Raw genomic sequence first — 25406 nt, 5'->3', positions numbered from 1 at the left:
CGTGTGCCATAACCCTAAACTGATAAGTATGGTTAAATACTGTTTAGTACAATAGTCCTTCCAATATATCAACTTCTGCACATATTTTTACTACAACTCCAAGAGGGGCAGACGGGGGTAGGGGCACTGGAGGATAATTTAGGGCGTATTTTTTACAGGAACCAACACTTCGAGAAGCATAAAAGCATCACAGGATTTCAGTACAAACTTCTTGCATGTGTCAAATAGATGTATAGGATCTATTATCCGGAAACCCATAAAGCTCTGAAATACAGAAAGGATGTCTCCCAGAGACTCAATTTTATTAAATTAATCCACATTTTTAAAAATTATTTCCTTTTTCTCTGAAATAAAAATACCTTGTACTTGGTCCAAACTAAGATATAATTAATCCTTAATGGAAGCAAAACCAGCCTATTGGGTCTATTTAATGTTTAAATGATTTTCTAGTAGACTTAAGGTATGAAGATCCAAATTACAGAAATATTATCTGGAAAACCCCAAATCCCCAAAAAACAGGTCCCATACCTGTACTTAAAATCTTCCAGTTAAAATAAAGAATCTTTTGTGTAAATAAAATAGTTTATTAACGTTTGTACTGATCCTGTAGTGACAGGGAGAATACACTGATATTAAACACAGCGGATAAAACCAAGCATCTCCTACATGCCCTTTTTAATATTATACATATATTTTTTTCTTAAATTGTTTGTCCCAATTATGTGCTTGATATGCACACGGGGTAAACATTCCAAGATTACCAATTTAAAATGCATAATTGCTCTCATTTCCCACTACTTATTTACAGTGATATGCCTGGGCCATTAAAATATAATAATCATTAGGCTAAAAGCTTTTCATTGCACATTACTAAGGAGATTCTCCCATCAGAGTTTCCTTAAAAAGCTTCTGGGTAAATGTTCCACTGTGTATGTAAAACACATCTGCTTTCAGGTTCAAATAAAAATGATTAGAAACCTGCCATAAATTAGCTAAAACAAATATTAAATGAGTAAAGTTTGATTGTAGCACCTACTGCAGCATTGCTCTGACACCCGGCTCACCCATAAGGCTGCCACCAGTTAGTTATTTCAGATACAAACTAAGCTTTGATAGGGTTAAGCAAGCACTAACTAACCCTGCTGGTAGGATGCATTCTGGGAATGGTAGTTAAACAGCTAGCACTCCAGCATGTCCCACCTCTATAAATATATATTAAAAATATACTCATAGAAAACCAATTTCTAAGTTAAAATAAAGGCACAAGGTTAAAGGTAAAGGATTTTGGGAGCTGGTCGGCTTTACATGTGCTCTGGGTGGTTCTGGAGACACGTTATGAATTCGGTTACTGGCTTTCCCTCGTAGCAGATCTGATAGACTGCAGTGAAGAGGGGGAACCTGGGAGAGAGACAAGCAGACATGAATAGGAGAGTTACAGTTATCCATATCTAAAGGCCACACTTCCAGAATTACCATGGGACTAGGAGATTGATAGGGCACTTGGGTAAAATTGAGCACACTCAAGAATATAAATTAGAATCCACTATTTTGGATTCGGCTGAACCCCCGAATCCTTTGTGAAAGATTCGGCCGAATACCGAACCGAATCTGCATAAGCAAATTAGGAGTGGGAAGGGGAAAACATTTTTTACTTCCTTGTTTTGTGACAAAAAGTCCCGCATTTCCGATTTGGTTTGGCCGAATCTGAATCCTGCTGAAAAATGCAGATTCCCGAACCGAATCCTGGATTCAGTCCATCCCTAATATAAACTATACAAAAAAGCGGGGTTGTGGGTGCACTCCTAAGGCCATATAAAAACATATTTAAGTACAATAATCCCCTGTCTAAATAATTCAATGAATATGCAAGTGCATGTATTTAAAAAAAATTTTTGTAACAAAGTTATGATCATAAAGTTGATAAGCCGCCATACCCCGTCAAGGTAAACCCCATACGGTGGTCCCTAACTCGTTTACCTGTAATCAAAATATAAAAGTTCATATACCTCTCTGCTTAACAGCATTACTTAGAGTAAAAATCTCCTGAGGCTTGGTTTCAATCTGTGGACTAGATCCTCCCCCGCCACCTGCATATGCGGCTTTTAAATATGCATGTATCTTCTTTAAATACATGCACTTGCATATTCATTGAATTATTTAGACAGGGGATCATTGTACTTAAATATGTTTTTATATGGCCTTAGGAGTGCACCCACAACCCCCCTTTTTTGTATCATTTATATTAGGGATGGACTGAAAGCTAATCTACATTTACAATGCAGAGTGATGGCAAAGACAAGATCAAAGAGATCACAAAATACTAAGCAGCTATAGGGCTGGGGTTGTCTTGGACTCGTATAATGTTCAGCATTTCTATCCTGCTTCTTTGTTAAAGGAGTTTTATACTTTCAAAGCTGAAAAGGGAGAAAAGACACAGGATTCACAGCAGATAACAGATACTCTCTGTAGTATACAATGGGATTCTTCAGTACTTATCTGTTATCTACTGTGTGTCCTGTGCTTGAATAGCTGCCCCCAGAGCTACACAGCAGCTCTTATATAAATTAAAGTAGTGTTTCTGAAGCAAACACATCAGGGCAGAGCAACTGCACACAATATTGTTATTCCTTTAAAACACTTCAATTTTTTGGTGTTACTGTTCCTTTTAAAGGCTGCTGCTTAGATAAGGGAGGGGTTTGTTTGTTCAAAGGTAGATCGGGGCTCTGAACAAATTGTCGTGTTTATAAATGGGGGTGGGTTCAGAGAAAATAGCCCATTCAAAATAGCTTTATAATGGCAGAAAATAGGGAAATATGGATTTTTGAAATTACAATAGGTAAAAGCGGTTTCAGGTGTATACTGCCCCTTTAAAAGAAGGGAGTGTATAAGTAGGTGGTAATCACAAAGAACGTTTAGGATAGAGATAACTGAGCACAGCAGTGTTGCAGACTTGTTTGAGATACAAAAAAGGATAAAACAGATAAAAGGGAAGGGGAGCAGCATATTAGTGAGAATTAGAGGAAGTGAATGTAAGTGGTAGAATATAATGAGAGCAAAACAAAGACATTTGTCAGCAGAAGAAATGACAGTTTTGTGGCAGGTAGTTTTGTGCTGCTGTGCATGTGATATAGAAACACAAAATTCATACATGAAGTTACTGGATACTGTTATTTATCTGCATTTGAATCTAATCTTTCTATATCTAAGGCCACAAATCTGAAGTTCATATTGTTAATTCTAAGCCGTTGTGCTCCTCTGCTTCCATGCACAATACTTACTTTTCCACCAAGCTCTTGCTCTTCAGAATGTGATTTAGTTCTGCTGAGGTCTGTGGTCCCTGTAGCTTCTGTCCATTCAGCATCTCTTGCTCCAGCTCTTCTATAGACTAGAGAAGAAGGAGACCCGTCTGAGATTTACACTGACAGCGCCAAATAAACCCAGCACAATCAATAGTCTCTGAATAACTGACCGCCCCTCACCCGTCTGTGACAAACACAGTCGCCCTTTAAATGTTTAATGAGTCCAGCTACAATCAATACAGCTAAAATTAGAAAAAGTATCAAATAAAAGAAATAGTCCCATTAAAAAGCCACTGATTTCAATTTGTGTGATGAGTTGCCACTAAGCTGATGGGGAGAGCTCTCTTACAGGGACCTTTGTTATTTTTACTGTGCTGTAAATTAAAAGGGGCCAATAAACACCCTCAGTAAATTAAGGTGGAAATGGACTTTGGCCAGTGAATTAAAGGGGTAATATATTTCTGCCAGTAAATGAAAGGCCATGTTTATCTCTCCCACAGGAACCTCCAGTTTAATTCCTGATGCACAGTAAGCAGTGATAGTGGCTGTTTTAACAATAACCGTGACTATTACACTACCTTATTATAAATTTAGGGATGCATCAAATCCACTATTTAGGATTCAGCCGAATACCGAACCGAATCCGCATATGCTAAATAGGGGCAGGAAAGGAAAAAGTGGAAAAAAATTCTTCTTTTGTGACACAGTCACGCGATTTCCCTACCCGCCCCTAATTTACATATGCAAATTCGGTTCAGCCATGCACAATCCTGTATTCGGTACATCCCTATATAAATTATAAGGCATTTTTTATCTTTAATATTTTGAAAAAGCATTTATAAAGTCTGAACTAGGCATGCACCAAATCCACTATTTTGGATTCGGCCAAACCCCCAAATCCTTTGCAAAAGATTCGGCTGAATATTGAACCAAATCCTAATTTGCATATACTAATTAGGGGTGGGAAGGGTAACATTTTTTACTTCCTTGTTTAGTGACAAAAAGTCACACGATTTCCCTCCACGCCCCTAATTTGCATATGCAATTTAGGATTTTGTTCGGCCGGGCAGAAGGATTCCGCCGAATCTGAATCCTGCTGAAAAAGGCCGAATCCTGGCTTCGGTGCATCCCTAGTGTGAACATATTCTGCAATGGTGTTTGTCACTGTCAACTCCTGCTGTTTCCATTGTTACCCCGCAGTTCTGTACCCTGTTTATAAGAACTCAGTCTGCAGTCTGATCACTTGGTGCTGATTGATATTCTTATACAAAAGCCATGAATATCTCCTAAACTGTATCCTTATAAATGGTGACTAGTGATGTTATAGTGAGTAGTGATGTCATTTTTGTCACATGACTCACTAAAACTTGTGTATTATAATAAATAATGTACCCCTTGTTGTAAAATTAAGATATTAGAAGTAATCTCGGAGTTCCGTGACCTGTATAAATATGGTCATGGAACTCCTCGGTGACTTATAATATCCTTATATTTTACAATAGGGGGTACTTTATTCACTATATAAATGTAAGGTGGGGTAACATTATCCACTTTGTATTAAACGTTAACATGTATCATCGTTCTTACTTTTCCGGTCCTAGCAAAAGCTTCGCCGACTTTCCTGTTCCTGCCCCCATAGCATGTAGTGATGAGGTCGGCGACTCCGCAGCTTTCTAGGAACGTAGCAGACGTGACTGATCCTGTGCAGGAAAGCTTGGCAAAGGCAATCATCTCCATCAATCCCAGGCGGATTACTGCTGCCTTAGTGTTATCTCCAAATCCAAGCCCGTCGCAGAAGCCAGCTCCGACCGCGACAATATTCTGTCAGAAAGAAGGATATAAATCAGAAGAAATATTCCCTACAACCTCATTCATGGTGGGTTGGAGTTGGAGGGTGGCAGTGCCATTAAGCCAATTGTATGGAGATTCAAGAAGGCAATCGCAAAAGGAAAGGTTAGTTAAAAGAGAAGGAAAGGCTAAAACTAAGTAAGCTTTATCAGAAAGGTCTATATAAATACACCAGTAAACCCTCAAAGTAATGCTGCTCTGAGTCCTCTGTCAAAAGAAAGAGTGGTTGATAAAGAAATGTACAGCAGTCTGACAAAAGTAACCAGACACACTGGCTGCACTTGTTGTTGGTGAGATGACATTGCAAGTCACATACAGTTGGACATTGACTATATGTGAAAGTAGCTGCAGATTTGCAGTCGTCCGTGATAATAAGAAAATCTGCCACAGGAGATCTCCTGGTGAACTGTGACCAATTGTCCTTTCACACACCTCCCTCTCCAGTATCTTATTTCATTGGTTTATATTATTAATTTGAACACTGCTATTATATTTAACAGGCCTCAATTAATGATTCAATGACACAGAATGAGCAGCATGTCATGACTGTTGAGTTTCTATTACTCTACTGCACCTACTAGTAAATTATTTGGATACTAAAAACAGTGATTGATCAGGTTAGTGATTTTGGACTGCTGTTATTCTGAACAAAGCTGTATGTGGCTTTTTAAAGTTTAATAAAAGGCACAAACCCAGTCACTTATAGCAATGACAAATGTAATATAAACATATACAGTAAACACAAAGTGATACCAACACAAATAGAATAAAAGGAGCAGTTACTTAGTAAAAGGGCACTTATTGTTTCAAACTGTCACCACAAAGAAATAAAGAAAGCCTGTAATTGATCAGAGGGCTGTTTTACTAGTCATCAGCTCAACTGATTGGAATTAGTTAATTAAAAATCCCCCTAAGGGCTCTTACTCATGAGCGTTTTTACCTGCGCTCCCCTGGGTCTGTGTGAGTACAGCCCCCTTGACAGTAATGGCGTGCGTTTACTCCTGCGCTCCCTGCAGCTGAACGCATGAAACCGGAACGCAGGGAAGTGCAGTTCAAAACGCCCCTGTGTAAGGGCCCTTAATGCACGTGTGTATGTGTGGAATTAATCTGGGCCAGGCAATCAAGAAGGTGAATACAATTTCTTAGCTTCATTACTGCTAGAAAAACTGTAGTTATAGCAAATGTGCTTGGAGGCCAGAGTATCAAGACTGACAGCCCTGGGCAGTGCCAAGAAATTGTAGATAAACCTCTTGTCCAAACACCAGCAATGCCGGAACCCAATCCAAAACCAACAAACACACCAGCAGGCCAAACACCGGCCAATGTCAGCCCTCATTTGCATAAACCATCTATATACACAAAAATGCAGATTCTTTTTATTCTGAGAGCTCATTATCATTCAGACCCTGTTCCCTCCAAGGAAACACAAGCCATTAAAGCATTCAAACAACTAAGCCTGCTCAGCTTCTGCACTTAAAAATAGGGCCGGTTGATCTGCATGGGAGGGGAAGAATGGTTTTGGGGTGCAGCTACAGAAGGGGACCCATGACAAAAATGTCTATTGTAAGTGCAAACTGAGCCTATAACATTGTTAAAGGGGTTGTTCACCTTGAAGTTAACTTTTAGTATGATGTAGACGGTAATATTCTGAGACAATTTGCAATTGGTTTTCATTTTTTATTATTTGTGGCTTTTTTGAGTTATTTGACTTTTTATTCAGCTGCTCTCCAGTTTGCAGTTTCCACAATATGGTTGCTAGGGTAAAAATACCATAGCAACCATGCATTGATTTGAATAACAGACTGGGGTATGAAAGGCAGAGGCCTGAATAGAAAGATGAGTAATAAAAAGTAGCAATAACAATAAATTTGTGGCCTTACCGAGCATTGGTTTTAGATGGGGTAAGTGACCCCCATTTGAAATCTGGAAAGAGTCTGAAGAAGAAGGCAAATAATAAAAAAAAAACTATAAAAAATAAATAATGAAGGCCAATTGAAAAGTTGCTTAGAACTGTCCATTCTATAACATACTAAAAGTTAACTTGAACCACCCCTTTAAATAACTGGTATGGATTTTTAGATATGAGATATACTATATATTAATACAGCTGACACATTACACAGTGTTAAACATACAATACTTTTTGTTAGGAAGGAAAATTGGCCCCTAGTGATTTGCCACTGTCATTGCTGCCATGGTGATGACGTTATTGCAACTGTCACATTGATGTGAGCAGGTAACGACAACACACAGTGAAGAACAAGGTCACAGACTGAGCTCATTTAATCTTCACCCTTTATTTCTACCCTACTGGAACCCTCTACTCTGTCTAAATGAAAGCAGTTACAGTGATTCATAGTTAAGTTGGGTTGAAAAAAAGACTAAAGTGCATTTCAAAGTTCAACCCCTCCAAACAAACTCCGGCGCTCATACACACACCCACACCAACCCCTCCATACACTCATATAAACTATATATAACATCTATATTCATTGTAGATTCTAGTATTGCTATAGCCTTAAATGTTATGCTTGTCTACTAAATCATCCAAGTTAAATGAGTTAACAGAATCTGCCAGAAAGGATTTGGCATTAGGTTAAAGAACAAGAAAAGGGGAGATTCAATGGTGGATGCCAGTATGTCAGTCACCCCCAGTGAATCCAATTGCTATTGTTTTTTCCCCAGGCTGGTGCTCCTTTTTAGGGAAAAAGTGCCAGTGATGCCTGGGGATATGGTAAGATAGTGGGGAGACACTCTGTGTAAGTCTTTACTCCATGCAACAACTTAATTCACTGGGAGATTCTGCACACAAACATGTTCTCTCTCTATACATACACACATATATATTGTTTGTTCACTATACTATACTATAGATGGATCCGCACTCCAAACAATTCAATCAAAGTGATTTTTATTGAATTATCACTCACGTGTCTGGGACACGTGAGTGATAATTCAATAAAAATCACTTTGATTATATGTCATAACTTTGACCCAGTACCCACCACAAACCTGAAGGGATAGAGTGCAGGTACTTTCTGGTACTTTAATTATATATATATATATATATTCCGGTTCAGTTGAGTGAATGATTATCAATTCACTTGATAAAAGGGTGTTGAACCTGAAACATGTCGTGTTTACCACTACCCGGAATAAAAGTTAGTTTGCAGTAACACTGCTGGAGTTCCTTATCCTTCTTTTATACCTGGATCGTTTGTAGCAGTTGCAGCACAGAACAACCATTAAGGAATCGGACACAAATCTTTGGAAAATTGTACTGACCACCATCCCCCTCTCCTATTTGTAATGCTCACACCCAGTCAGTAAAATGTCAGTTGGCCAGAAATGGTGGCTGCCAGTCCCACAGCTCTGTGTTTTTAGCACCACTATATGGGAGCAGGAATATTTGGGGATAAATACAAGAGTCCTCTGCACTCAACCCATTATCAATATATTTAAGACAGAGACATTTTGTGCATACTGCTACTGAAAAATGCCTTACCCTTTAAACAAACAGGGATTGTTTGTCCATATATTGCAATATATTTAAGCTGGCCAACTACGTCAAAGTCATCCCATATCTGGCCAGTCCTATGCTCAATTTTCATCTGATTCATTAAGAATTCTATTGCTTCATTATACATTTTACAAAGGGACTAGGTTTTAGTTGGCAGCTTAAATATATTGCAATATATGGACAAACAATCCCTGTTTTGTTTAAAGGGTAAGACATTTTTCAGTAGCAGTATGCACAAAATGTCTCTGTCTTAAATATATTGATAATGGGTTGAGTGCAGAGGACTCTTGTGTTTGACTATATGTATTTTGTGGTCACAGCCTCATTGCACCCCCGCCTAATGGTTTTAAAAAATAGTGGTGAGCACAACTTTCCCTTGTTTGTTGTATATATATATATATATACAGTCTGGTAATTTCCCTATGGGACCAGACTGTAAATTGTATCCTTATAAACGGCGCGTTCTGATATATATATGCTGTACATGAAACAATTGGTGTTGTTACAGCATATACACTGTATGTTTTTGGTACATTTCTATAAAAGACAGAATTGCATCTCCTACCTTTAGTGCCCCACAGATCTCCACTGTGTCCTTTTCCTCCACCACTGTGATACGGAAATTAGGGGTCTGGAACAATTCCTTCAGAATTTTGCCTTGCTCTTTGTTTTTACAGCCTAAAACAGAGAATGCCTTGTTACTCTCAGTAAGCGGCCAGACCGAGCTCAGGATCCAGCAATTTATTTTTGTTCAAGCCTGTTACTTACCAATTGTTGTCTCACAGAATTTCCCATCAGCCACTTCGTTGGCTATATTGGCACCCATCAGGACACTCATCTGGAGTCCTAGCTTCTCCTGGATGATGTCTGAAATAAGGCGTAGACCCTCTGGTCCCTCATCAACACCCTGGAAAGTTTAAGAGGCAGATTTACTTAAAGGAACAGTAACGTCAAAAAATAAGTGTTTTAAAGTAATGAAAATATAATGCAGTGCTGCCCTGCACTAGTAAAACTGCCGTGTTTGCTTAAAGGGATACTGTCATGGGAAAAAAAAATGTTTTCAAAAAGAACCAGTTAATAGTGCTGCTCCAGCAGAATTCTGCACTGAAATCCATTTCTCAAAAGAGCAAACAGATTTTTTTATATTCAATTTTGAAATCTGACATGGGGCTAGACATTTTGTCAATTTCCCAGCTGTCCCTGGTCATGTGACTTGTGCCTTCACTTTAGGAGAGAAATGCTTTCTGGCAGGCTGCTATTTTTCCATCTCAATGTAACTGAATGTGTCTTAGTGGGACATGGGTTTTTACTATTGAGTGTTGTTCTTAGATCTACCAGGCAGCTGTTATCTTGTGTTAGGGAGCTGTTATCTGGTTACCTTCCCATTGTTCTTTTGTTTGGCTGCTGGGGGGGAAAAGGGAGGGGGTGATATCATTCCAACTTGCAGTACAGCAGTAAAGAGTGATTGAAGTTTATCAGAGTACAAGTCACATGACTGGGGGCAGCTGGGAAATTGACAAAATGTCTAGCCCCATGTCAGATTTCAAAATTGAATATAAAAAAATCTGTTTATTCTTTTGAGAAATGGATTTCAGTGCAGAATTCTGCTGGAGCAGCACTATTACCTGATTCATTTTGAAAAAAAATTTTTTCCCCCATGACAGTATCCCTTTAAGAAACACTACTATTCTTTATATAAATAAGATGCTGTGTAGTAATGGGGGCAGCCATTCAAAGGAGAAAAGGCTCAGATTACACAGCAGGTATCAGATAAGCTCTGTCTGTCTAATGGTGTTATCTTTTATCCATTAGTTAACCTGTGCCATATAGCCATTTTTCAATTTCCGCCATTGCTACACAGCAGCTTGTTTATATGAACTATAGTAGTGTTTCTGAAGCAAACACATCAGTTTTACCAGTGCAGGGCAACACTACATGATATTTTCATTAATTTAAAACGCTTTCATTTTTTGGTGTTACTGTTCCTTTAAGGGGCAAATGGACCAACGCTGGCAACGAATCGTTATATTTAGGCACTTCGCCAATTTACAGGCGCAGGGTTAACTTCGCTACTGAAAGAGACAGACGCTAGCGGTCATTCACACTCTATCGGCATGCAAATTTTTGCTCTGGCGAATGGACGTTATTCCACAAATTCACTAAGATGCGGATTTTACTGAACGTTACTTCTTTCGCAAGCTCAGACCAAGTGGAGTGCATAGATCTTCCTTAATCTTCTGTTATTTACATGATATTTTTAAGTGGAAAAAGTCCCAAAAACGCTGGCTTTTTTTCTTTTTTTCAGAGTGATAAACTGCAAAAGTCTTTCAATTTTTTTTTGGGTAACTGGGTTCCCCCATACATTTTCTAACATATGGAACATAAACTATAGAGTGGGCTCATGTGTAGGGCATTATAACAACTCTATTTTCTTTATTAAGGTTCCCAGGACTTGTGTAGTGTAATGTATTTGCTGCAATATATACGTCCATTCAACTTTATAATTTCCCGCCGTATGTAAATTAGCCTGAACGAAGACCTCTAACGAAGTTGCGCTGGGCTTTGCTCGCATTGCCGAAGTAATGATAGAGAAAATTCTGCATCGTTCGCGCCCTGGACGCAACTTTGCATTTTAGTAAATCAGCGTTGTCAGAGTGAATTTTCGCCTGGCGAAGTGTTGCGATGGCTGCAAAGCCGTTGCTGGCGAATTTTCGTCGCTTAGTAAATTTACCCCTAAGAGAGTTGAGTTAGTACTTCAGCAACACAGGCTGTGTGAGACGCTGTCATCTAGAGAATGACCAGTACAATATGTGAAATATAATTAACATAAGGATATGATAGGAGTTTGAGCAGTTCCATAGCTAAATAAAGGCACAAGACAACAAGCTGAATACATAACACAGGTCTTGGAATTCCTTGGAGCATTGGGGTATTGCTCTCCCTAAGGCTAAAATGCTGCACGTGAATCTCTAAAATAGGAAAGTAAAGGGGGCTTTGCTGGCATTTGGCTTGGTAATGTAAATGTAAATCTACTGCTTGGTATCATAGGGCCTATCCACTAGTAGGTATAACTTCTACTCAGATCTGCTTGTTTGGCCCATGTGCTGAGCTGTTTGATTGTGCATGTGTATAGTCAAATCACACGTCTGCCCATTTTCTCCACAGGCTGCTTGCTTGATTATACTTGTCTTCAAAGATATTTATGGAAAATGTATATTTTCAATCGAACTATGTATATACAGTATCGGACTGGGACACCAGAGGCCCACCCAAAAACCTTAGATCCGGGACCCACTCTCAGTACTATTATTCTTCCTCTCCTCACTCAACCTCTGTTCTCCTAGTCTCTTTTCTTTACATACTATAATCTATTATTCCATTTATTTATCCTCTTTGTTCTCACAGAAATAGGGAATGACCATGAAATAGGCCAAAAGTTTAGCAGCATGAGGGCCCACTGACACCTGGGCCCACCGGGTCTTTTCCTGGTATCCCCGAGGGCCAGTCCAACACTGTGTATATAGTTACCCACATCAGATAACACCTGGGATGCAATGAGATGCCACTTGAGATGCTATGAGATACCACCTGGGATGCTATGAGATGCCACTTGGGATGCTATTAGATACCACCTGGGATGCTATGAGATACCACCTGGAATACTATGAGATACCACCTGAAATACTATGAGATACCACCTGGAATACTATGAGATACCACCTGGAATACTATGAGATACCACCTGGAATACTATGAGATACCACCTGGAATACTATGAGATACCACCTGGAATACTATGAGATACCACCTGAAATACTATGAGATACCACCTGGAATGCTATCAGATAACACCTGGGATGCAATGAGATGCCACTTGAGATGCTATGAGATACCACCTGGGATGCTATTAGATACCACATGGGATGCTATGAGATACCACCTGAAATACTATGAGATGCCACCTGGAATACTATGAGATACCACCTGAAATAATATGAGATATCACCCGGAATGCTACCAGATAACACCTGGGATGCAATGAGATGCCACTTGAGATGCTATGAGATACCACCTGGAATACTACCAGATAACACCTGGGATGCTATAAGATGCCACCTGAGATGCACTAATTTTCATTGCTAAGAATAATCTATCATAAAACAACCATAAGAATTCTTGTGTTGAAATAAATGAAGGTTAATGGTTTCAAGTAGGTAAAAGGTGAACAGTATAAACTGTGAAATAGATTCAGACAACATGTTTTGCCTTGAGCCCCTGTATCAGCTAATAATTAACCCTACCGATGGGACAGCCGCTGAAAAAAGGCTCATTATTGCTGATCGCTGCTTATGAGACAGCACAAACAGAGCACTCACCTTTATCAGAGACAAGCCAAAGGCCTCTTTTTTAACGTGTGACTTTAGCTGCTCACATAACTTGCCGATAAACTGATGGGGAACAACAAATATCAGGATATCTGCTCCTGCAGATGCTTCAAGTAAATCAGGTACAGCCACCTAGAGAGAGGAAAAACATCAGAACACAGAACAAGTTAGTGCACTTTTACTCATGTCTGATTTGACGCAGCTCAGTGAGTCTGTAAGTTAAAATTGATGCATCTGGTCAATGGAACTTGTATTCAGTGGCTTTTACTTAAGCTGGATGGGAGCCTGGAGAATGTAATCAGATGTTAACCTATAAAGGCAAAACCTTCGATGTGACTGTCAAAGAAGAAACTCATTCTTTAACTTGAAACCAGTATCAAAAGAAGTCAGTGGGATTCTGTTGTACTGCTCCTAATAGTTTAATACAATTAACAGTACTGACAATGTGCAATGGTGCTTAAAGGAACAGAAACGTCAAAAAATAAAAGTATTTTAAAGTAATAAAAATATAATGCAGAGTTGCCCTGCACTGGTAGAACTGGTATGTTTTTCTTCAGAAACACTATTACTATTTAAATGAATAAGCTGATGCGTAGCAATGGGGGCGGCCATCAGGGTTGCCACCCGGCCGGTATTTTACTGGCCTAGCCGGTAAAACACCTGCCAAGGCCAGGGCCAGGATTACAAATTTACCGGCAATGTTGCTGCCGGTAAACTTGTAATACCCTTAAAAAGACCCCTTGGCCAGCCCACAATCCCCTGTAAACTTAGCTTTTTCCTCTGTTTTTGTCCTTGCCGCGCCGTGGTCCTGCACCTTTATGGCACAAACCCGCCCCCTTTGACGTCACACTCGCCCCTTTTTGTACTCACCCCCACCAGCTGGTAAGAAAGTTAGCAAAAGGTGGCAACTCTAGCAGCCATTCGAATGAGAAATGGCTCAAGTTACACAGCAGATCACAGATAAGCTCTGTAGAACATAATGGTGTTTCCTGTTATCCACTATTTAACCTGTGCCATATAGCCTTTTTTAAATGTCTGCCATTGCTACACAGCAGCTTGTTTATATGAACTATAGTAGTGTTTCTGAAGCAAACCCATCAGTTTTACTAGTGCAGGGCAACACTGCATTATATTTTCATTAATTTAAAAAAAATTTTTGGTGTTACTGTTCCTTTAAGTATAGAGGAAGGATGCCCTGAGGCTGCTGTGGTGCCCAGGAGGTAACAGGCTCACGCTGGCCATAGACGAAAAGATACAGTCGTATGATACAAAGATTCATATGATTTCCATATCGTGTGTGGATAGTCCCGATATTTTTCGTACCATTGCAATGGGTTGTTTAGTGGATCGGACAGGTTAAAAGATTTATATTGGCTACCGATAATATCTCTCATATAGCTGTCGACATCAGTGGGTAACTGTCACTACTATTTGTCAGACATAACTTTTGTACAATAACAACATTGTCTGATTTGTTATTTTACCTACTTATTTTAATCTGAATGGTTAAAGGGGTGGTTCACATTAAGTTGACTTTTAATATGTTATAGAATGGTCAATTCTAAGCAACTTTCATATTGATCTTTTATTTTTTTTTATAGTTTCTTAATTATTTGCGTTTTTTTTCTGACTCTTTCCAGTTTTCAAATGGGAGTCACTGACCCCATCTAAAAAAACAAATGCTCTATGAGGCTGCAAACATATTGTTATTGCTACTTTTTATTACTCATCTTTCTATTCAGGCCTCTCCTATTCATAGTCCAGTCTCTTATTCAAATCAGTGCATGGTTGCCAAGGTAATTTGGACCCTAGCAACCAGATTGCTGAAATTGCAAACTGGAGAGCTGCTGAATAAAAAGCGAAATAACTCAAAAACCACAAATAATAAAAAATAAATACCAATTGCAAATTCTCTCAGAATATCAAATGAACAATCTCCCATCGCACAAAGAATAAAATCTGCATGTTTATGGTCAGCTTTTGTGGTGTTTAGACTGATAAGCATTTTCAATATATGTCCATAGAAAATGGCTTAATCCTGGAATTTAAAGGAACAGTTCAGTGTAACAGTTCAGTGTAAAAGTAAAAACTGTGTAAATAGATAGGCTGTGCAAAATAAAAAATGTTTCTAATATAGTTAGTTAGCCAAAAATGAAGCCTATCATTAAGGCAGGTGTTCCAGAAATGCGTCATGCGGTTTTTGGTTGGTGACCTGTTGCAATAAACCACTTTTTTCGCCATTCTTCTCGTTCAAGTACAGTCAAAAATGTAATGTATAAAGGCAGGAGTGACTGGATGTCTATCATAATAGCCAGAACACGACTTCCTGCTTTACAGCTGTCTAACACAGAGTTAGTCAGCGACTTAAAGGGGAGCCACATGGGACATAACTGTTCAGTGAATTTGCAATTGATCCTCAGCTTTCAGCTCAGAAAAGCAACAGTTATGACCCATGTGCCCCCCTCAAGTCTCTGATTGGTTACTGTCTGGTAACCAATCAGTGGAAACCAAGAGAGCTGAAAAGCAGGAAGTAGTGTTCTGGCTATTATGTTACACATCCAGTCACTTCAGCCTTTATACATTACATTTTTGGCTAACTAACTATATAAGAAACATTTTTTATTTTGCACAGCCTATCTATCTAGGTAGGAATCACAATAGGTGCTTGATACCCACAGGTAAGGTATGCAATAAAATACAGTTTGATTGATTTGAGTATTGATACATTAACCATCATTAACCATCAATATGCCTCTGGCTGCAGCTGAAATACAATATAATGCTCTGTTGGCTTCTGTGGTACTTTTCCTACTTTGCTATGAGAGTATAGTTTAGACCATAGGATTACTTTTGTACAGTAGTTTTTTTTTTTTAAATATGTAATAAAAATATTCATTCATGGGACAATCCAAAACCATAAAAGGTTTAGGATATGAATTACTCTTTACACACAAGAACCAATGTTATTAAAGGGGAACTCCGGCTTCCAAACCAAAATTTGATAAAGAGGCCCACATAACACAGAAACCCCTAATATACCCATCACAGTTACCAGTTTCTACAAAAAGTATGAATAAATTCCATTTTCTATGCTGAAATGCAACTGTTTAACAGTTCTTCTCTTTCTGCATCTTTTGGGGGAAGGGACTAAACACTAGGGATTGGCGAATTTGACCCGTTTCACTTCGCCAAAAATTTGCCGTCTGGGAAATGTCGCCGACGCCATACAAGTCTATGGCCGCCATTCCCGCGGCGAAACAAAGTGAAAAAATTATCCCATCCCTACTAAACACTGATGTTACAAATTAGAACAACTTTTCCACAGCTTACAGACAGCATGCAGGAACAGGAACAATGCATTGCACTGTGATGTTCCTTTCCTTATTGAAATCAGGGAATTGTGGAGTTTGGAGGATGCAGGCTGAGGACAGATGGCTGTTGATACAAAGTAACAGTAGTCAGCCAGCTCAGCAAAGTAGTCAGACAGATCAGCAGAAGAGCAGGGGGCTAGGCCTAGGGAACTGTCAGAAACCATTAAAAATCGTGAAAAATCTGCATATTTTAATTGATGTATATTGCAAAGTTGCTTGAAATTATGTTTACTTTTCAAAAACTGAAAGTGTTTTAAAGTAATGAAAATATAATGTAGTGTTGCCCTGCACTGGTAAAACTGATCTGTTTGTTTCAGAAACACTACTATAGTTCATATAAACAAGCTGCTGAGTAGCAATGGCGGAAATTGAAAAACGGCTAAATGGCACAGGATAAATAATGGATAACAGATAGCATTATGTTCTACTATCTGCTATCTGCTGTGTAACCTGAGCCTTTTCTCCTTTGAATGGCTGCCCCCATGGCTACACAGCAGCTTATTTATATAAACAATAGTAGTGTTTTTGAAGCAAACACAGCAGTTTTACTAGTGCAGAGGAACACTGCATTATATTTTTATTACTTTAAAAAAATTAAATTTTTTGATGTTACTGGTCCTTTAAAAGGGATTATCATGAAAAAATACGAGCCTTATCTCTTGGAAATAAGCTTTGTAAATATAGTCAAATACAATTTCCTTCACTTTCTCTTTCTTAGAAATCTGTCTCTCTACATGCAGAGTCAAACTTTGATTGACAAGCCAAATACATGGGTGGGCGCTCCCTTTGCCTAGACAATGGGCCCAAAATAACCAACTCCGACACAAAGCTGCATGTAGAGAGACAGATCGCTGGGAGGAAGATAGAGGAAGAGTAACCTGATTATTTTATAAATGCTACAGGATTTCTTACTGATTATATTAAAACATTTTTCTGTCTGGGAAAAAAAAGCAGTGAAGGGCTATAGAGAACTGTGTTCTACCTCATAAGTCCTAGTCCTATTATAAGTCATTGCTGAGGAAAGACAAGTCTTACAACTCTGTGATTTAATGTACTTCACTTAAGTGTAAACAAAGCAGCCATGACATTCCTATTTCTGTGCAGCAGGGTCACAGTTTGTGTTACATGTGTTGGTAATCAAGCGACCTTGTTATTAATAATCTCACAGGCTCCATTAAATCTCAGCACATGCATCTATACACCCATACTGTGCAACCTTGGCATGACTTTTTGTTTTGTTTGCTGATCTCGGCCCGGTTGCACAACTTTCTATTTGCAAATTCTTATGGAAAGGCTCAAACTCTGCCCTTATGAAGAAGTAAATGTAGACAAGTGCAAGAGGATGCCCATCTCACTCACCACATTGGCTGGAAGCTTGTGTCCAGGAAGGTATTTGACATTCTCGTGCTCTGAGTTAATGATCTCTGTGAGCTTCTTTCCACCAATTAATTCCTCAAAGACCCACATCTTCACCACATTGTCAAACTGAGGCAGTCTGGCTGCATTGTCTCCCACGATCTTTGCTATGGCTGATCCCCTAAAGCAACAGAATTAATGGAACAGTATTCTAGAATTAGGCACCTCAAGCACAGACTGATATTATTATTCTTTATTTATATAGTGCCAACATATTCTGCAGCACTGTACAGAGATCATACATTATTCACAGCAGTCCCTGTCCCATTGAAGCTTACACTCTAAATCATTCACACACTATGATCAATTTAAGCAGGAAACAAATAATCTCTGTGTGTATATTTAGTATAGCTTGTAGACAGTGCCCTGACTGGTATTGAACTTTGGATATTGATAGAGATCTATACGAAGGGCCAGTTTCCCACCCCCCTAAGTCTCATGGCGTGATCCAACCCCTCCCTCGCCTTGTTCAATTGTGAAGTAACGGATTCTGGGACTTGAAGTCCCTCTGTTTCCCAGAGAATCTGTGCACCAACCGTTATAGAAAGCAAAGGAACTTCAATACTCTGAATCTCTTTACAATAAAACAAGGTAAGGGAGGCATTACATTACACTGTGAGCCTAAGGGGGTGGAGAATAATTAAGGCTTTCTTTCAGTCTGTGGAATAAGGTATGAATGTGTGAGCTCATGTCAGAATGGTGGGGGTATATTTTCCCTTTAACTTGGGTGCAAATTAAAACAAATTCTTCTTTGTTGAACTATATAACCTGTAACCTTGGTATTAGCCTAAGGGGGCCATCAAAGAGAGGCTTGAACCAAAGTTAAAAACCAAAAAGTCAGAAGAACACTGAACTAGGACTTAATTTTCCCCTCAATTTATTATTCTGCAGATTATTTGCTTTTTGTTCCTTGTTCAATTAAAGGAACAGTAATGCCAAAAAAATCAAAGTGTTGCCCTGCACTGGTAAAACTGGTGTGTTTGCTTCAGAAAAACTATTATAGTTTATATAAACAAGCTGCTGTGTAGCAATGGGGGCAGCCATTCAAGCACAGGATACACAATGGATCACTGATACGTTCTGAAGAATCCCGGTGTATACTATAAAGCTTATCTGTTATCTGTTGAGTATCCTGTGCCTTTTCACCTTTTTTTAGCTTTGTATGGCTGCCCCCATGGCTACACAGCAGCTTGTTTATATAAACTATAATAGAGTTTCTGCAGCAAACACACCAGTTGTACCAGTGCAGAGCAATCTGTACATTATATTGTCATTCCTTTAATGTAGTTTCATTTTTTGGTGTTATTGTTCCTTTAAGGATGAAGACACATGGAGCTACTTGTCACTAACATAGACAGTGCTGGTAATTACTGATAATGGTCTCTGTGTTCTAGCTGTGAGGATGTTGCCATGTTACTATATCGCAAAAACACTAGTGTTAGGGTGGCACACCAAAAAAGTAAGTTAAACATAGAAGTGTGTGCTCACTGCAGGGGGCTACCTGAATGTCCTCAAAAAATGTATGTAAACATATACCAAAAAAATAAATAATAAATATATATATATATATATTCAAAAAACTATTTATTTTAGTATTGCAGTGAAGAATTGTGGGAAATAACAATTAACTGCCTCTCTCCAGGGACTGGGCCTCCAAAATGAAGGCTCCCGTTCCAGTTCCTCCTCACTAATCAACACTTAATTGATGATGCTTGGCCTACAGAGATGCCAGCACTGCTAATACCAGTCTAATGATCTCTTCAGAAAATAAAGACTTGTTTACATCAGGTCTAAAAGGTCACAAAAACAACTAAATGCCATGGAAATGTGCCCCAAGCATAAGCTAATTGCCACCTATGGTGCAAGTCACACAGGGCACTTTGGGGGAAGGTGTATAAATCTAAGTGCATAGTTTGGAGACTATAATAACATTCCCAGTAGCCGGGCTATTACTGCAACAGCCAAGAAAAACTTGCTAAGCTGAACCTCTACAAAAGTGCCCTGCAGTTAAGTGGTTAAAGGGATACTGTCATGGGAAAAAAACATTTTTTCAAAATGAATCAGTTAATAGTGCTGCTCCAGCAGAATTCTGCACTGAAATCCATTTCTCAAAAGAGCAAACAGATTTTTTTATATAAAATTTTGAAATCTGACATGGGGCTAGACATACAGTATTGTCAATTTCCCAGCTGCCCCAAGTACACCATTAACAGATTGGGGGATTTCAACATTGTTTTAGACCTTGAGGAGAATTAAGGTGGCCATACACGGAGAAATCAGCTCATGTGTCGCCAAATGAGCGGATCTCTCTCCGATATGCCCACCTTGAGGTGGGCAATATCGGGCTGAACCGGTCGGATCGCAGGACCGCATCAACGAACAGAGGGGGCCGCGATCCGACGGGATTTTTTGTCCCATCCGATCGAGATCTGGCTGACTTTCGGACAGATCTCAATCGGGGAAGCCCCATACACGGGCCAATAAGCTGCCGACTCGGTCTGTCGGCAGCTTTTATCGGCCCGTGTATGGCCACCTTTACAAAAAGAATACAAAAGTTTTAGAGCTGTATTGTTTTTGTAACTGGGAATTCTTTCAGTGTGGGATACTATTAGTGATCCTGTCCTTCTCCCCTGGACCAAGCACAGGAGAGGGGCTGGGGACAGAACTGGGTCTGACGTCTAAGAAGTGCCCTTTCCTACTCACCATAATGCCTGTAAGTTATATGATTGGTGCTTGTAAAGTAGACTCCTACTCTATCCTTGGTAATGCATTGCTGCAGTCCCAGTCTACCCCTTCGTGAGTAAAATATATAATGAGACACAGTCGTTCAATGATGTAATTATATGTGTGTAGGCCACTTGGGTTTGGCTGTGAACGAGAGAAAATGTTATTGCTGAACCATCACACCTATTATTGTGTGCAGCGCCGTTCAGTGACATTTGCACATTTACATGTGAAGAACAATTACATGTCAGGCTTAATTACATTTTACTCTGCTCATTTCTTCTTGCTCAACTCTAAATGGACACTCTTCATTAGGCGCATGGAACTTTGGCAAGAAATAAAAGATCTCTTTTGTCAGGAGCTTGAATGAGGGTATAGGCATTTATAGGCAAAGCATTTCTCTGTCTAGATATCATCCATATGCAATGGGTACAATAATGGCCACACCAATGGCAGTGGGTTAAGCGGAGAGAGGAGCAGATGAGGCTGGTGACTGTGTGCAATGAAAAGATTTTGCTACAGGGCCTGTAAGGCCTAATAATACAAGAAGAGGGGTCCATAGTACAGGTCTTCTGTTGTTGTTGCATCACAGCTCCATGAATGGCCCCAAGGTAACCAAGAGCATCGGCCCTAGGGCCCCAGTATCACAGAGAACACTTTAGTTGGGGCATTTAATATTGGTTACCAGTTCTTAGTATTCAGGCATGCAGCCCTCCAGCTGTTATTAGGTTCTTGGACCTGTAATACAAATGCTGCAGGAATGACACCCCTGATTTATGTACTACTCCTGCGCTCCCCTGCAGCTGAACCGCATAAAACCGGAACTTCAAACGCCCGTGAGTAAGGGCCCTTACAAGGTGAAAAATGAAAGTTTACATTTTAGTATTAAAAAAAAAAAAATATGATCACAAATAGAAAATAGTTGGAAAAAGTCTTTATTTCTGGGGAACAATCTGAAACCAACTGAACTGAAAAAAAGTGTTTGAAGGTGATCAACCCCTTTAAAAGGTTTCAAAGTTATTAGTAACTATAATTGCTAAGGAATGCGAGACTTACTTTACCCCTTTCTGTGTTCCGATTTGCAGCCAAGCAGCAGAATAGTTAATCAGAGGGCTTCTGTGACATTGTTTCAAGAGCTCACAGAATATAAACATTACATTAATACGACAATTGTTTTCATTAGGCCACAAATAGCTTTGGTCTGGATGTTGCCTTTAAGCCTTTGCGCTGAATACAGTAGATGAGAAAACCGTGATTCTGAGTTCCTTGCTATTTGCAGGGATATTTACATAATAACATTTGTTTCAGCTACAAGTAATGTGTTAACCCTCTCTCCGCTGGAATGCAATCACACCAACAAGCCCTATGCGGCAGCACAAACGGCCGACGTTTCAGTGAGGCATTTAACAGAAAAAACACCCAGACTGCTGTCCTGCAGTTTTGCAGCAATGTCATTTGCTGAGGATTTTATGAAAAAGTTTCCCCTGACTTTAGTCCTGCATGCTTCTCATTGCAGATTCTATGAACAAATATGGCTATTTCTAAGTCATGGTTTGGGCCTTAAAGGAGTGGTTTGCCTTTAAATTAACTTAAAGGGGCAGATTTATCATAGGTCGAGGTGAATTTTCGAATGAAAAAAATTTGAATTTCGAGCTATTTTTTTTGTGTATTTCAACTAGGGAATAGTCCAAATTCGATTTGAATTTAAAAAAAAAAATCAAAAATTACATTATCGAAATTTATCATGTTTTGTCTCTTTAAAAATTCAACTTCGACCATTCGCCATCTAAAACCGGCTGCATTGCTGTTTTAGCCTATGTGGGACCTCCTAGAACCTATATGGAGTCAATTGGTGGAGTTTATTTGGGGGGGAAACTTCGAATTGAATTTGATCGAATGTGCTATTCCTTCGATTCATATGATTTGAATTCGGCCGAATACTGACCTATCCGATCGCAAACTGACCTATTTCACCAGAAAACAACTTTGACTTAATTTTGGTTGGTCTTTTTGAATTCGAATTTCGAAGTTTTTTCAATTCGAAATTCGATAAATAAATATGCCCCTAAGTATAATGTCGAGAGTGATATTCTGAGATAATTTGTAATTGGTTTTATCTTTTACTATTTGTGTTTTTTGAGTTATTATGTGTTATATTTGTCAGTTCTCCAGTTTGCAATATCAGCAATCTGGTTGCTAGGGTCCAAATTACCCTAGCAACCATGCATGTATTTGAATAAGAGACTGGAATATGAATAGGAGAGAGCTTGGATGGAAGGATGAGTAATACAAAGTAGCAATAACAATACATGTGTAGCCTTGCAGAGCATTGTTATTTAGATGGGGTCAGTGACCCCCATTTGAAAGAGTCAGAAGAAGGCAAATAATTGATAAACTAAAAAAATTAAATAATGAAAACCTACTAAAAAGTTGTTTATAATTAGCCATTCTATAACATACTAAAAGGTAACTTAAAGGCAAACCACCCCTTTAATATACAGGCTGATAAAGTCACTTTCTGTAAATAGAGAGCAGGGAAGTCCCATCTGCTGTTGAACTGTACGATGACTGTGATGGCACATAGTCACCTGTAATAAATCTGCCAGTGGACAAGATTCCTTTCCTGCAGCAGTAGAGCACATTCACGTGGGTGACCTAACAATCCTTAAACTCCTATACACTACACAATTAACTTTTATATTTTAGTTTTAAATGTTATAGAATGCTTGATTCTTAGCAACTTTTCAACTGGTCTTCATTTTCCAATTTTTTTAAAATGGTTTCTGAATAATTTGCCTTCTTCTTCTGTCTCTTTCCATCTTTCAAATGGGAGTCACTGACCCTGGTGGCCCAATAGCGATTGCTCGTGAGGCTTTGATGTTATTATTATTATTATTGTAATTATCACGTATCTTTCTGTTCAGGCCCTCTCCTATTCATATTCCTGTCTCCCTCTCTCAAACCACTGCCTAGTTGTTAGAGAAGTTTGGACCCAAGCAAACAGAGAGCTGCTGAAATTCAAAACTGGAGAGCCGCTGAACAAATAGCTGTAACAATATGAAAACTGCATATTAATTAATAAAATAGGAAATGGTCTCAGAATGAGCTTTTCAACATCAAACTCCAAGTTAATGCAAAGCTGAACAAGCACTTAAAGGGCCCAGGCTGGCAATGTAAGTGTTAAAGGAACGCCCGGCTGCTATTGGAGAGGAAGGTTACCAGTGAGAGACTTTGGCCACACTCAAGTCCTGACAGAGGATTTTACAAACAGGATTTTGGTTCCTATGTGAGAGGCTCAGCACTGAGTATTTGTCCCCCCTTGTCTCACTCAGTGGCACCAGCAATAGAGCAGGGAATAATATCAGGCCAGGCACAAACTACAGCTCCCAGCATCCTCCACTGGGCTGAGGAAAAGCACAGCTGCGGTGTAGAGGTGACAGAGGCTCGGGGCATGTATTAAGATTGAACAATAAACAAAAGCTGAGCTGTCACTAAAGCCAAAGCTGTCACTCACTCAGTAATGACAAGGAACAGCCGTCAGTCACCTCAGTGGCAACAACAAGCCTTTCACAGGGGCTTTTATAGAGTTTACTGACCAGTTGCCAGAGCCCACGATGCAGACTTTCAGAGCCATAATGCCGGCCAGTGCTCTTCTGTTTCTGTACGCGCCCTTACTTCGTGCCAAGCGAACTCTTGTGCAAATGTCACGCTCCGCCCCCTCCCACTTCTCTTAAACCTCTCTGGCTATTTAAGCACGTGCTGTCGCTGCCCATGTGAAACCCTGACCACGCCCCTATCCCACGCCGGGCCAATAGCACGAATTGTTTGCCCACAAAGTCACCTGACCGTGCTGTGGAGAAGCCTGATTAGACTGGTCGTATTGTCCCGCTCACACATAATCGGGCTTTGTGATGCCCAGTAATAGTACAGTTTGTGTGTCTGTGGGAATAGTAACAACTACACAGTACTGCTCTGTGGCTCATAAATACAAACTGAAGTGTCCCACTTGTCCCCTCAGAAGTCTCAGGTTCTGATTGCAACCCAACAGCTTTCATGTTTGTGTGACACTGTCTGTCAAAACTAGCCCAAAAGTAGCACAATATGTGCAGTGAAAAAAAAAAAAAAATCGAAAAAATAAAGAATATGTGAAAATACGCCTTTTTCAAATTTTACTGTTTCGAATATGTTTCCATGAAGCAAAATGGGATAGATTCACCCATTACCAGGGGTGTAACTACAGAGGGGGGCCCAGGAGGTATAGGGGTCCCATAAGGCCCAAGACATATACAATTTCAATAAATATTGCTAAAACAGCTCAATCTCTAGACATTTTGGTGGCCAGCAGATTTTTGCCCCAAAATTGTCTGAAATTGAGAAAAATCACTGGAAAATGTGAGAATGCTTAAAAGGGACGGGAACTCCAGACTTCTACAGTCCATTGCATGCTGGGTATTGCAGTCTTACATTTATCTTGGCAAATTGTTAAACAAAAACTACATTACCCAACATGCATTGGGATTTACAGGTTTGACACATAAGGCAATTAAAAAAAAAACTGGCTGGTTTCCAAAGTACAAACTAGCCAAAAGGCACAAAAAGTAGCCCAAATCCGTACCTTGGCTAGTTTGTATTTTTAAAACCTGTCTGGGCTTTAAATCAGTAGCCCAATTTGGCCGGACCTGGTTTGTGAGTAGGGTTGCCACCTGGGCGGTATTTTAAAAATGATGGTTGATCCCAATGTCATTAATAGGGAAAAAAGAAAATATATAGGAAGGCCGGTATTTTTTTCCAGAAAAGGTGGCAACCCTGGTCTGTGAGCTCTATTACTGGCTGTTTCTAGTCA

The 25406-nt window shown here is 39.4% G+C and overlaps 1 protein-coding gene across 1 annotated transcript; it reads right to left on the bottom strand.

Moving 5' to 3' along the window:
• Positions 1 to 568: 568 nt before the first annotated feature.
• On the bottom strand, positions 569 to 24313 carry gpd1.S (glycerol-3-phosphate dehydrogenase 1 S homeolog). Its single transcript, XM_041584475.1, has 8 exons — positions 24160 to 24313; positions 17783 to 17960; positions 13044 to 13184; positions 9436 to 9574; positions 9233 to 9345; positions 4887 to 5120; positions 3279 to 3385; positions 569 to 1398 (listed from the first exon to the last, which is right to left on the bottom strand). Exons 1-8 carry the CDS (start codon positions 24195 to 24197, stop codon positions 1302 to 1304), a joined length of 1047 nt encoding a protein of 348 aa, XP_041440409.1. The 5' UTR covers positions 24198 to 24313; the 3' UTR covers positions 569 to 1301.
• Positions 24314 to 25406: the final 1093 nt, after the last annotated feature.

The sequence above is a fragment of the Xenopus laevis genome, chromosome 2S (genome assembly GCF_017654675.1).
Source record: "Xenopus laevis strain J_2021 chromosome 2S, Xenopus_laevis_v10.1, whole genome shotgun sequence".
Lineage (NCBI taxonomy): Eukaryota > Metazoa > Chordata > Amphibia > Anura > Pipidae > Xenopus > Xenopus laevis.
Note: the sequence above shows the minus strand (reverse complement) of the source record. Positions and strands in the feature narration are given on the sequence as shown.